Source organism: Trichosurus vulpecula, chromosome 1 (assembly GCF_011100635.1).
Source record: "Trichosurus vulpecula isolate mTriVul1 chromosome 1, mTriVul1.pri, whole genome shotgun sequence".
Taxonomy (NCBI): Eukaryota; Metazoa; Chordata; class Mammalia; order Diprotodontia; family Phalangeridae; genus Trichosurus; species Trichosurus vulpecula.
The window spans coordinates 388,118,467-388,133,938 of NC_050573.1; the positions used below are offsets into that span (position 1 = coordinate 388,118,467).

Here is a 15,472-nt window from a genome sequence, read left to right on the forward strand (position 1 = left end):
AATGGCTTTAACAAAAATTAAAGTTAATGGAAAAAATCTTGATTGACAATATTAGGACAGAAATATTGTTCTTAAATATAATTGTCTCCAGCACATCAATGTACTGTTGGTACATTGGCTATGATTTGTCCAAACATTCTAGAAAACAATTTGAAATGATGAAATATAATGTCCACAGTCTTTGACTCACAGTTTCCATTGCTAGGCTATGTATACCCCCAAAGAAGTCAAAGACAGAAAGAAAGGTCCTGAATATGCTATAATAATTATAACAGCACTTTTTGTGTCAGCAAAGAAGTAGAAATAAAGAAATGTCCAGTGTTTGGAAAATGGACAATTGTGATGCATGAATGTAATTGAATATATTATTACACTCTAAAAAATAATGACTGTGAAGAATTCAGAAAAGCATGGAAATACATATAAACTGATGCAGAATAAAGTAAGCAGAATCAGGAAAATAAAAAATGCAATGACCATGAAAATATAAGTAGCAAAAAAGAGAATCTGAATATTATGTAAATATAGTGAACAAGAAAGAAAATTGAGAAACTACACCTCTCTTATTTGCAGAGATGGAGGTGAATGATTTGGAATACTGCATATGTCATCAGAAATTGTTCATATGTTCTTTGGTTTTGCTGAACTACTTGTTTTCCTCTTTTTTTTTTCCTTTGGTACAAGGATTGTTCATTGGGTAGGAGATGGGGAGGGATATATTCAGAAATGAAGGTTATATAAATACAAAAAAAATAAAGCAATAAAAATAAGATTTTTTTTTAAAAATCAGTCACCAAAATTATTCAAAGTTCATTGATTTCTACCCTCAAAAATAAATCCTAGCTTTCCAAAGTCTAATCACCAAGACAAATGACCTAGATACATTTTTTAGACTACCAGAAGCTTACTAGTTATAGTAAACAATCTTCAACTTACTAACAGGTTGTATTTCAAAAGTTCCTCATAAATTGGTTGTTTGGAAATCAGAATGTATTCCCCTAAAGAAACAGTATTTCAAGGGGCAGCTAGGTGGCACAGTGAGTAGAGTACCGACCCTGGAGTCAGGAGGACCTGAGTTCAAATCCGACCTCAGACACTTGACACACTTGCTAGCTGTGTGACCTTCGGCAAGTCACTTAACCCCAATTGCCCTGCCTTCCCCCCTGCAAAAAAAAAAAAAGAAAAGAAACAATATTTCAAACGATAGGAAGATTCCCAAGCCTTCCCATCATGCAAACTCATTTAACCTATAAAGTACTTTAAGCATTGTGCTATACTAATTGTACTAAAGAATTTAAATACCATGTGCTAAAGAATTTAAATTACTCATTTGGGGCTCTTTACCTTGTTTCAGTTCTCAAACTACTGGACAAGAGGAATCTGTAGTCCCTCAGCTACTCTAATTCCATGGTGCTACTTCTTGGGGGAAGGGAAGAAGCCAAGAAATTGAGTCACAGGATTTATGATCCACACATATAAGGGGATAAGAAGGAACTGGATCATCAGGGCACCCTAAGTGAATCCTTAAAATCTTCTTTGTCTATAAGTGCTCAGTTATTCTCATTCTGTTCTTCTGATGATCTACTTGTTTCCCTTTCTAGGACCACTACCTACCTATAACTCACTACCAGGAGTTTTTCTCTTTTCTTGCACCAGAGTGGAAGAAAACAATCTCAAACACAGTTTTTACTAATAATGAAGGAAGAGACAGGGAGTAAAACCATTCCCACTGACATCTCTTTTTCTTTTTTCCTTGACTTAGATCCTATAAGAAAGTGGCAGAGACACACTAATGATGAGTCTTTGCACAAAAAAGCATGAAGACTTATCTATGAAGGAAAACCAGAGTCAGACTATCTGAGCATCTTATCACAGGAACTATGGTAGAAGCAAGGGCTCTGGGATAATCACTTCTGGGTACAGGTTGAAGAGATGGAATGCTGCATTGCTAAAACCAGTATTGAGACACAGCAATTATCATCAATGATAGCTATGAGAGTGAGAAAAAGTGATTAGAGTTTGTCCTCTCCTACCTTAATATAATCATTTCTATCAGGACAGGTTATCTTCCTCTCCCTACCAGTTCTGAGGAATAAGAAGCTAGCCATAGTAAGGGTGGGTAGCACTAGGTACTGGAGAATAAAGGGAAGGGAACAAGAATTTATTAAGCACCTATATGCCAGGCACTGTCCTAATAAGTGCTTTAGAAATATTATCTCACTTAATAATCCTGCAGGAACCAGTGGGGGAAGAAAAGTGAACATAAAAAGAGTGAACACATAGAAAAAGAGAAAAAGAAAAAGACTCCAAATAATAAAAACAAGAAGCCATTTTTTAAAATTTAGTGTTATTCTCTCTCATATGCAATCAGGCATGAAATCCTACCCATTTGATCTCCTCAATATCTTTTTTTCAGACTGGCCACTCATGGGCCTTATCCCACTACTGATCATCATAAAAGCTTTGCCCTGTTCCCAACCTAGGTCAATTTGTATTTCTTTAGATAACCTAGTGGCCCCTTGTTCCAGGGGGCTAACCATATTGGTCCTACATGCAGTATGGACACTCAGTCATCTTTAACCCTACTACAACTCAGAACTCCTGAGCTCAAGCAATGCACATCCTCAGTCTCTCCAATCACATTATCTCCTAACAAAGGTCCCTTCCTATCTTTTGATCCGGCACAATAGTTTATTACCACCCAATTGGACTACTGAAATAGCCTCCTAAACTTTGCTCACCCTCATGCCTTTACCTGAGGGTGTTCTGCCCAAAGAAAGGTAAATTTTGATGGCAGAAACCTACCTTGTTATCTTGGAGTTTACTGGCTAGGTTTCTTTCTTAAAGACCAAGTCTTAAACCCAATTCACTCTGGCTCTCATTGACTTACCAACATTAGGTCCCTGCCCAAGCACCACTTAATGGTTATTTTTTGGGCCCAGATGGCTCAGATTGAATGTAAATAGTAATTGTTTCCTTTAAAGCCAGCAACCCTGAGGGTATTCCCCTCACAGTTTGATTTTTTTTTTATTTTTGTTTATTAAAGTGACCATCCCTCACTTCTTAAACAGGCCTAATCACTGAATGGGTATGGCCTCAGTCAAAGTGAGAACTTGGAAAGACATTAGTTTCAAAAGGCCAAGGTCTCCATGCATCCTGGGACATCTCCAGTTGTCTTGATCTATTTATCTGGCCACCGGACCCAGATGACTCTGGAGGAGAGAGTGAGGCTGGTGACTTTGCACAGCCTTCCCTCACTCAAATCCAATTCATTTGCAAGTCATGGCATCATCTCCCTGATGTCATGGTCCTCTTTGAGAATGAAGGACAAACCACAACCACAGGTCACCCTCATCTTTCATACCTCATAGGAGAATAATATTCCTTATGAACAGATAAGGTTATGTCATTCCTCTACTCAAAATCATCCAGGAATAATACAAACAAAATTCAAACTCCTTGGCCTAGTGTTCAAGACCTTCACAATTTGGCATCATCTTTCCACCTTTAGTTCATACTATTCCCTGTTCCATGTGTTCTACACTAAAATCAAACTAGATGACTTCTCTTGTTCCCCTCTGATTTTCCATCTCCATGCTTTTGTTCACATTGTACCATCTAACTAGAATGTCCAAGGAGCTCTTTCTCTCACTTGCAATCTAAAGAATTGTTACTAAGCATTTACCTCAACTTAAACCAAAAAACCCACCATACTTCCCTTAAATTGGAAATAAGCCCCACTCTGACCTCACATAGCATTCTGCACCTCTCTCATACACTTTTCATGTAGTATCCTCATTTATGTATATGTCCATACATTGCTACTAGACTACAAATTGAATAAGGGTTAAATGACTAGTTCTAATTGAAATTTTGTAGTTCCCCCAGCAAGTGAAATAGCCTCTTTACACAGTAGAGTCTACGCAAATATTTGTGATATTTGAACATTGGATTTGTACGTAAGTCAAGGCTCACCTATGTCCTTAACCTACACAAAATGTTGTCTAAAATACACTTTACTGAAGATGGGGAAGAGGAACACTGGAAAGATCTGGAAAGTCACAAGAGAGGGAATTGAACTGAAAGAAAGACCTGTAAGGTAATTTCCAACTCTAAATCTACGATCTGATTACTCGATTCAGAAAACAAAGATAGATATTATAATAGTGAACATGAACAGAAAGACTTCTTATAAGTAACAGCCCAAGAAGGTTCCCCACTCTACCCTCCCCACAATCCCCCTAAAAAAAATTCATGGCATATTTTGCTTTGCCAAAGGGAGATTGAGATGTTTGTTCTAAATGATTTACAAATGATTCACACTATATAGATACACATTGCCAGATGTAAGAAAATAAGTTGTTTATATTTGACATGGTAGATTTGTAGGTTTATCGTCTTTGCAGCAGTAGAAAAACACTGATAAGTGGAAATGACAATTAAAAGCTAATGACAATCTAAAAATTTAATAAGGAAAAATATGATGGTTAAGTATACCATAAAATGCACTTCACAATCCTACAGAGTTTATATATAACCATAAAGAACAAACAAACCTTATTTTGATTGAGAGGATCATTTCGCAGTCTCTGTTTGTTTTTCTGTAATTTACTAGGCATCATCTTTCCAGTTCTGAAGTCAAAACTGCTAAGATCAACAGTATTTCCCAGGTACCTTGCCAACTGAGGCTTGCTTCTGAACTTCTTACCACTCGGACTAGAAAATAAAAAAAAAAAAAAGTTCATTATGTTTTATTTTACAAGACACTGTAGTCTTTATCTTCAGACTTTGGAAATACAGAGCCATCATCCTGCTGCTTTTTCTACCTAACAACAAAATTAATAATAATAACGTCCCTACTATCATCTTTATATGACTTCCTGTGCTAAAGAACAAAAGTTCTTTTCAAAGCAGGAATATATTTTACCTATATTAAACTATTTTCATATAAAACTTAACTGTGCCACTATATATATAGCACAGTGAATGGGTACAAAAGAGAGAAATTAGGTCACCTCACTTTTTTTCCCACTTAAAAAAACTCGTCAAGTAATGACTACTACCTACCTAAGAAGCACCATCAATTACATAAAAAAATAGTGCCAATACAAGGTAGGTACATTACAAATGTGCTTCTGACTTGACTGTCTTGCTAAGTGATTTTTATAATAATTTTTAAAGAGATTTGCATCATGTGCCTAAGGGCTGTTCAATCCCAAGGACATAACCAGTAATAAGATTTTTAAAAAAAGAATGAACAGAAATGACAATATATTATTTATTGGACTACAGTCTAATAAATAAATAAACAATTCTTGAAAGTAATGTGGCAACATACAGTAAGAATAACAAAATTAAGCATATCTTTTGATCTAGCAATTTCATTGCTAGGTCTCTATCTCAATAAATTCATAAGAAAAAAAGAACGTATTTGTACAAAAATACTTAAATTTGCTCTGTATATAATAGCAAAAAAAGAAAGAAAAGAATACAGAAACTATGCATCCAAAACTAAAGAATGATTAAATAAGTTATGCTATATTAACACAATTGATTATGTCAACAAAAATGAACATATAAAATAAGCCTATTTTAATTAATACAACTTTTCTATTTTAAAAATTTTGCCAAATCTTTAAGAATATGAGTTATTCCCCAATTGATAAATGCTCAAAAGATATGAACAGTCAGTTTTCCAATGAAGAAATCAAAACAATTTATTATAGCCTTTTGAAAAATTATCTAAATCATTATTGATTAGAGAAATACAAATTAAAACAATCTTGAGATATCACTTTACACCTACCAGATTGGTTGAAATGATTGGAGGGGAAAGTAACGAATGTTCAAGGGGATGTGGAAAAATAGGGCCACTAATTCATTGTTGGTGGAATTGTGAACTGATCCAACCATTTTGGAGAGCAATCTGGAATTATCCAGAGTGTTATGAAACTGCCTATACCCTTTGATCCAACAATACCAGTACTAGGTCTATTTCCAAAGGAGATTAGGGAAAAAGGAAAAGAACCTATATGTTCTAAAATGTTTATAGCAGCTTGTGTTTATGTCAGTTGTGGTGGCAAAGAAGAGGAAATTGCAGGGATGCTCATCAATTGGGGAATGGCTAAACAAGTTATAGTATATGATTGTGATAGAATACTACAGTGCTATAAGAAATGATGAGCTCAGTAATCTCAGAAAAACATGGACTTAGATGAAATGATGAAGAGCAAAATGAGCAGAACCTAGAGAACATTGTATGCGATGACAGCAATATTATTTTAAGAACAGACTTTGAGTGAATGCTATTTTGACTATTATAAATACTCAAATTAACTATAAAGGACATATGAAGAAAAACACTATCTGTATCCAGAGAAAGAACTGACAGATAGAAATAGGTATAGAATAATTTTATACATACGTGTATATGTATATGTGTGTATATACATGCATGTGTATATGTATATACCTAGTTACGTCTAATGGTAGTCATCTCTAGATCAGAGTGGAGCAGGGGAAAAAAGGAGGGAAAAAGAAATCTACGTGATAATTTTGTTGTATATTTGAAAGGAATAGCAATTTGTGCGTAGTAGATTTGCAGTACAATCATCTTTTTTTTATTATACTATGTTACGGAAATGCTTGTTTTATTCCATCAATATCAATTAATGTCATAAAAACTAAAGGGGGAAATATTAATTACATAAGGAAAGATGGAAAGGTGTGGGTGTGGGTGTGTGTGGGTGTGTATGTGTATGTGTGTATGAGGTGAGGTAGATTATTAGCCAGAGAAGCAAACTGTACACACTCTAACTACAACTGTGTTTTTTAAAAGAAAAGAAAGAAAATAGATTTTTTAAAGGTGACAAAATTTCAGCCAGGTCTAAAAGATGTACAAAGATACTTTGTTTTTGTGGGTTTTTTTGCACAATTCATAAGGTTGCATATTAGACTGTTATTATTGACAGTTACAAAGTTCATTAATAATCTTTAAAGGAAAAGTGACTGAATAGAACTTACAACTCTTTTGAAAATAGTAATCACACATTTAGAGAGATTTATTGGCAAGAGTACATTTGTTAGACTCCTAATTTTAGGGGATACTTTAATTTTCTAACTTTGGTGATAAGCAGTCCCCAAATCCTCTAACATACAACAGCACTTAATAAATGCTTGTTTCCTTCCTTCCTTCCTCTTCTTGTACTCACTCGACTGACACAAAAGTAATTTCTTTGCCCTTATTATTACATACAATCTCTTCATTCATCTTTATTCTACCAGTCCACTCTAGTTCCACTTGCCTCCATACCTAGCATTAATCTGGCACTTTAATGATCTTAATCTCTCATCTTCCAACCAAGTATTCCCAACCTACAAATCCTGTCTGAATAAGCACCACCATCTGATTTCTCTGTTCCTACTCAGCTGATGAACATACGAAAAAAGTTGTAAAATCAGTTTGTTGTCATAACTACAGGGCCCTCACTGATGCCTGACAATTCCTTTATGCTATTTTTATCAATCCTATGCCTCATAGCCCTACAATACTGTTACAAACCTTTTCCTCTTAAGTCAATGACTAGACCCTAATTATGATACTTACAATCTATTTCATCAAGTAATGGAAGTTCCTTATCTCTCCTTCCCCTTTAAAGCTTCTTACCTTAAAAAAAAAATATGTATACCACAGCCACTTCAATCTGGGACAGAAGCTCAGGTTACAACCACATAGAGATGATAGTTGAAATTAGGGGAGTAAAAGTAAGACTGCTAGAGGTCCTCTCCTCTCTTTAACCCCTCTCCCCTGGCCTGGCCCAACCCTGAACCTTTCCCAAAGGCCAGGCAAGACCCTCTTCCAATATCACCAGGAATGTCCTTCCCCTTCTCTTTTCCCCATTTACACCTCCTCTCCTGGCTTCCCTGAATCCATTTGGGATTCTTGACTGTTCACATAGTTTGAATGAGATGAAAATCACAAATTCTATTCCTTCTGGCAAGATGGAGGACAACTAATCCTTACAATCTACCCTGCTTCCAGGTTCTGAAGACACCTGGTGGTTCTGTCATCTGATCTGCTGATATAACCTAATGAACACTGAGCCTTGCAACCTCACTGCCACTGAGCCCTTGGGACTTCTGAGCCTCTTCATCCTTGCAGCTGAACTTTTTTTATGTGTCTTCTCCCTCATTTAGAGTATGAGCTCCTTGGGGCAGAAACAAGTCCCACTTTTTCTTTTTGTGTCTTCAGTGTTCAATACAGGGCTTGGCACAGAGTAAGAGCTTAATAAATGGTTTTTCATTCATTCACTCACCAAACTGCTAAAGCCAAGAATAGAAAGAAAAGAAGAAAGCTGAAGGACAATATTTGGGAAGGGGCTTAATATTTAATGTGGGGGAATAAAAAGAGAAACCAGCAAAAGAGAACAAGAGTTACAAGGGAAGTTTTTAAAAAGATAGCATAACTTGATGTTGTGGAAGATAAATAAATACCATACCAGTGTCTTTATTTTTTAAATGTGTCAATGATGGGGCGGAGCCAAGATGGCAGCTGGTAAGCAGGGACTGGAGTGAGCTCCGTACGGAGCCCCTCCAAAAACCTATAAAAAATGGCTCTGAACCAATTCTAGAACGGCAGAACCCACAGAACAGCAGAGGGAAGCAGGGCTCCAGCCCAGGACAGCCTGGATGGAATCTGGGTGAGGTCTATCCCACATGGAGCTGGGAGCTGGGAACGGAGTGGAGCAGAGCCCAGCCTGAGCGGCCTGGAACATCCAGACCAGAAGCCGGGCGGAGGGGGCCCTAGTGCCCTGGATCAGTGAGCTGCGGCAGTTACCAGACCCCTCGACCCACAAACACCAAAGACTGCGGAGAAGGTTAGTGGGAAAAGCTGCAGGAGTGGAAGGAGTTCGTGGTTCGGCTTCCAGCCCTGGGGGCAGCAGAGGTGGGGCAGCTACAGCTGTTGTTACTTCCGGCTCCAGGCCCACCTGGTGGGAGGAATTCAGTGGCGGATCAGAGCAGGGGTGCACAGCCTGCCGAAGATCTAAGCCCAGTTCGGGTTGGGGGTTCTTGGGGAAGGAGCAGTGCTGGTGTGGCAGAGCTGGCACCTCCCCCCCAAACGTGTAACATAGAACTCTGTAGTCTACAAGCAGTCATACCCCACTGAAAAACTCAAAGGTCAAGTTAGTTGGCTGGGAATATGGCCAGGCAGCGAAAATGCACCGAGATTCAGTCTCAGACTTTGCATTCTTTCTTTGGTGACAAAGAAGACCAAAACATACAGCCTAAAGAAGTCAATAAAGTGCAAGAGCCTACACCAAAAGCCTCCAAGAAAAACATGAACTGGTCTCAGGCCATGGAAGAGCTCAAAAAGGAGTTGGAAAAGCAAGTTAGAGAAGTAGAGGAAAAATTGGGAAGAGGAATGAGAAGGATGCGAGAAAACCATAAAAAACAAGTCAATGACTTGCTAAAGGAGACCCAAAAAAATACTGAAAAATACACTGAAGAAAACAACACCTTAAAAAACAGACTAACTCAAATGGCAAAAGAGCTCCAAAAAGCCAATGAGGAGAAGAATGCCTTGAATGGCAGAATTAGCCAAATGGAAAAGGAGGTCCAAAAGACCACTGGAGAAAATACTACTTTAAAAATTAGATTGGAGCAAGTGGAAGCTAGTGACTTTATGAGAAATCAGGATATTATAAAACAGAACCAAAGGAATGAAAAAATGGAAGACAATGTGAAATATCTCCTTGGAAAAACCACTGACATGGAAAATAGATCCAGGAGAGATAATTTAAAAATTATTGGACTACCTGAAAGCCATGATCAAAAAAAAGAGCCTAGATACCATCTTTCAAGAAATTATCAAGGAGAATTGCCCTGATATTCTAGAGCCACAGGGCAAAATAGAAATTGAAAGAATCCATCGATCGCCTCCTCAAATAGATCCCAAAAAGAAATCTCCTAGGAATATTGTGGCCAAATTCCAGAGCTCCCAGATCAAGGAGAAAATACTGCAAGCAGCCAGAAAGAAATAATTTGAGTATTGTGGAAACCCAATCAGAATAACCCAAGATCTGGCAGCTTCTACATAAGAGATCGAAGGGCTTGGAATGCAATATTCCGGAGGTCAATGGAGCTAGGATTAAAACCTAGAATCACCTACCCAGCAAAACTGAGTATCATGTTCCAAGGCAAAATATGGACTTTCAATAAAATGGAGAACTTTCAAGCTTTCTCAGTGAAAAGACCAGAACTGAATAGAAAATTTGACTTTCAAACACAAGAATCAAGAGAAGCATGAAAAGGTAATCAAGAAACAGAAATTGCAAGGGACTTACTAAAGTTGAACTGTTTTGTTTACATTCCTACATGGAAAGATGATGCGTATGATTCATGAGACCTCAGTATTAGGGTAGTTGAAGGGAATATTCATATATATGTATATATATATATGTTTATGTATATATAAGTGAATGTGTATGTATGTATATGTATATATGTGTGCGTGTGTGTGTATATATATATATATATGTAAAAGAGAGAGAGTAGACACAGGGTGAGTTGAAGATGAAGGGAAGATATCTAAAAGAAATAAAATGAAATTAAGGAATGAGAGAGCAACATACTGAGAGAGGGAGATAGGGAAAGATAGAATGGGGTGGATTATCTCGCATAAAGGTGGCAAGAGGAAGCAGCTCTGTGGGAGGAGGGGAGAGGGCAGGTGAGGGGGGAATGAGTGAACCTTGCTCTCATCAGATTTGGCCTGAAGAGGGTATACCATACATACTCAGTTGGGTATCTTACCCCACAGGAAAGAAGAGGGAGGAAGATAAAAAAAAAATAAAAGGTGGGGGGGATGATGGAGGGGAGGGCAGATGGGGGTGGAGGTAATCAAAACAAACACTTTGGAAAGGGGACAGGGTCAAGGGAGAAAATTCAATAAAGTGGGACGGGTTAGGAAGGAGCAAAATGTAGTTAGCCTTTCACAACATGAGTATTGTGGAAGGGTTATACATAATGATACACGTGTGGCCTAGGTTGAATTGCTCGACTTCTTAAGGAGGGTGGGTGGGAAGGGAAGAGGGGAGCGAATTTGGAACTCAAAGTTTTAAAAACAGATGTTCAAAAAAAAAAAGTTTTTGCATGCAACTAGAAAATAAGATACACAGGCAATGGGGCGTAGAAATTTATCTTGCCCTACAAGAAAGGAAGGGAAAAGGGGATGAGAGGGGAGGGGGGTGATAGAGGGGAGGGCTGACTGGGGAACAGGGCAACCAGAATATATGCCATCTTGGAGTGGGGGGGAGGGTGGAAATGGGGAGAAAATTTGTAATCCAAATTGTTGTGAAAATCAATGTTGAAAACCAAATATGTTAAATAAATAAATTTAAATTTAAAAAAAATGTGTCAATGATTATGATGTGTAACAGATAAACAAAGTCCTGCTACTATGCATCTTCTAACAAGACAGAGAAATATTTATATTTATAATTTATTTATATAAATTTATATATTATATAAATATATAATTATATTATAATATTTATGTATATTTTATTATTAAATATTTATTATATAGAAAGAGGCATTAACATGCACTTCTACCCCAGTAGAGGATAGTTTAATATAGTGGGGGATGTAGGCCTCAGAAGATCCATCTTCAAATCCAATACGAACTCACTTGCCCTACAGCCCCAGTTAAGTCACTGTCCATCTCTGAACAGTTTACTTCTCTGTACGATGAGAATTAGACTAGTGCTACCTACCCCTCACAAGGCTATTGTAAGGAAAGCACATGGTAAAACTTAAAGCACTATACAACTGCTAATTACTATTAGCTAGGATCACAGCTTTAGAGTTGGAAGGGACCTCATCTTAAAGATCATTTAGTCCAATTCATCCATGAGTGTTTTATTAATGAATAAAAAAGTATATATATTATATTTATATTAAGTATATATTTACTCTATGCAAAGCATAGTGCTAAGCACTGGGGATACAAATAGAAAAGAGAATTGATTATTTAATTTCTATATTTTAAATGTGATTTAGTATCATTTATTTTTGAATACTCAACAAATGAGCTGACTCAGTTATAGAAAACAATAATAAAAGACTGAAAGGATGAATTAATTAAATCCATAGATCCTCCAAACTACTTTAACCAATAATTTCAACTTCTTCCACTAGGAAAAAAAAACTTTTATCAGCAATCGTTTTCAAAAATTCACATAGCAAAATGAGCTACTGGAGCTTTAGTTTCATCTTCATTTCTTCAACAACTCTCTTCAGGAAAAACCAAAGAAGTAATGTAGCTAATAGAATATTACTGCACAGCAAGAAATAATGAGTATAAAGAGTTGAGAAAAATGTGGGAAGATGTAAGTGAACTGATGTAAAACAAAGTCAGCAGAACAAAGAAAACAACATATACAACATCTACAATATCGAAATGGACAAAAAGTAGACACTGCAAAAGAACACAAAAAATCCTCACTACTGAACCATTATAATGACCAAGACACAGAGAAAAGAGGAGAAAATTCCAACTCACTTCTTCACAGTGTACTATGAGTATGGGACATCAGAAGAAATGTTAGATTCCTGTGCTTTTTTTCCTCTTTCTGTTTTAATTCTTTGCTAGGAGGGATAGATTTTGGGGTAGGGAAATGGGGAAGGAAATATTTAAGAACAAAGGTGAGATAAAAACAAGATATTAACATAATTTTAAGAACCAAAAAAAAACAGAAAATGGAAAACAGATGACCGAATTAGATGGTGCTTTAAGTTTTAATTCATCATGCCAGTCTTTAAAGACATTCATTTGAAATAGTCACAATTTTGTCTACAGATCTGGATCATCCCTTCATAAAGTTCCTATTTCCCCTTTCTTTGAATCAGCATCTCTTATATTCATTAATTTGAAGTAGAATTATACCTACATATCTTGACCAATTTTTTTAAAAAACAAAAACAAAAATGCAACTTAATACTTTTGGTTGACTCCTATTTTTAGAAAGATATGTGTCATTCTTCATTTTACAAGATCTAATTACTTCAATTATGTGTTTTGGCAGGTGAGAAGTTTCTTTTTTTTTTTAATGACCACAAGTCTTTTTGTAACTGCCAGCAATGCAAAATAAAACCCCAACTGAAAACTCAATCTAACCCATCATAAAGTATTTATACAGAACTGGAATTTATCTACTGATGGAAAAGAAATTAAGCATGCTGAGTGATTAATTTTAACAGTGCATTGTCTTTATAAATCAACATTTCTACTATGACTGTACAGCTTTAACTTTCTGAATCCTCACTATTATGAAGCAACTCTAAAGAAAGAGAATTATAGCTATTATAATTCTGTCTTGTCAATCTTCTTATTGCAAATTGAGAAAGAACATTCTAAAGAAGAAACACGTGTGCATGTACACTATAGCACATTTCTTGTGAGGCTCTATTTCAATTACAAACTAAAATGGATACCAAAGAAGAATATCATTTCTCATTTTTTGAGGAAGTCTTATACTACCATTTCACAAGTTATAGCTGACCCTCAAATTGCAACTTGAAGATTCCTAAAGTAAAAGTTAAGGTCCTACAATGTAATGCGCTCTTAAGGAAATATATTGCATAGCATAATAAACATATAAAAATTACATCATCAACTACAGAAGTATATATAATTATGTACTGCAAACTGGTAAGGCAAATATGTAACTAAGATTCTATAAAACATAACACATAAGCAACAGCAATGCTGTTTAAAACTCTACTACCATGATTAAAATTTTAAATGTTTTTGAAATTTTCCTCCAAAATTATTTTTAAACTTATGAGGCTAGCTCATTACATTCTCCAAAAAACTACAATGCTGATTCTGGTAGGGTTTTTTTAATTGTTTAAAATAAATAAAGCCTTTATTTGATAAGTTTGAAGTGGAAGTAAGGTAATGCCATCATTGAATAATTATATAATAAGAGTATATAACAATGTTTCACCACAAATGTAAAAGTATAGACTTTAAGCCAACTCTACAAAAAGATATGTTCTGTATATTAAACAGACCAAGGGGAATTAAAATTAAATTTAAAATCTTTTCTTAGTATACTGTGAATTAGGAAGAGAGTAATTTTTCCATATATTCAGAGGAAGCAATTCTATATGTGGGTTTTTTAAAGTGATTTAGAATTTGATTCAATTTCCCTCAGTCACATATAGACGATTAAGTAGCTTAAAAGTTCTCCATATATGTACATGTGTACCTATATGTGTTTATGTGTGTGTATACACACACACACATACACATAGAGAGAAATGGTGGGCCATTCATAAAGCAAAAGGAAGCGATAACCGAAGGACTAATTCATATGTTCTACTAGTACCCACAGAATGTCAGATAACCTAGAAGAATACCAATAGCACATGAAACGGATCTGCTGTGGATGACTGAGAGAAGGATATAGGCAAGAGTTGCACGTGACAAGACATCGATGAGTTTTAATCTGCACCAATTGTAGGAGTATCCATATTGACTAGATCACAGATCCACTCAAGTTATCACTTAAATGTATGAAAAATGTTCCAAATTCAAATCCTCTCCAGAATTTACTTCTAAACTTATCTTAGTTCAATCAGCTTCTAATCCACACTGATGTATGTGCATAGAACTAGCATTCTGAGGCACTTTCACCAATAGCATATCTACCATTATTTGGCTGTACTCTGAGGGAGCTTTAAGTTTTTAAAACTCATTTTCCCCCGGCTCACTGTGCTATGAAACACACCATCGGTTTTGAAATTGCTCTCAAACAGTGAGATATTTTTTCCTGATTTGCAGTGATAATTTTTCAAACTATTTTATATTTTATTTTGATCATACAAATTCAGTGATAAAACAACTAGTAAGAAATTTTGTAACACTTGAGTGCTGTATAGTCACTGTAATATAGACCCCATAACAGTTTTGATACAAGGCACGATGATGAAGCAATGAAACTAAACAGTTATGGAAATACCTACAGAGCTGAAATAGCACCTATCCAAAATGATCAGTATTACATAAAGCACTCTAATATTTTAACTACAGAACCAAAAAGAAACTAAAAAACAAGAAAAAAAGCAATCTACATGGGCAATTTTTTCTTATTATTTCAACCAATTTCATGGCAACACAAGGACCCAGGTAGAAAAATAGTTCACGTTACAATAAGGGAAAGGCATTAAAAGTGTATTAATTCATTGTAAAGATTTTTTTTTAATCTTTTAAAAACTATATATCAATCACTAAGTACTTATTAGGCCTAAGCAAAATGCCCAACACTCTGTTGGAAAGTAAAAGAATAAAAGCAAAGCTCCTGGACGAATGACCAATGGAAGCTGACGTAGCCTCTCTATACTCCTTTAGGTATAGAGAGGATACATGACAGAGCCTTGGGGTCCATCCATACTTAAAGGGGGGGATATG

At 35.9% G+C, this 15,472-nt stretch overlaps 1 protein-coding gene across 1 annotated transcript in view; it reads right to left on the bottom strand.

Annotated features, from left to right (window-relative positions):
• Positions 1-15,472, bottom strand: part of MBD2 (methyl-CpG binding domain protein 2) — a 79,888-nt gene that overhangs the window by 55,386 nt on the left and 9,030 nt on the right. The window contains exon 2 of the mRNA XM_036741789.1: positions 4,557-4,716. Coding sequence (XP_036597684.1) covers positions 4,557-4,716 — 160 coding nt within the window. The remainder of the gene's footprint in view (positions 1-4,556; positions 4,717-15,472) is intronic.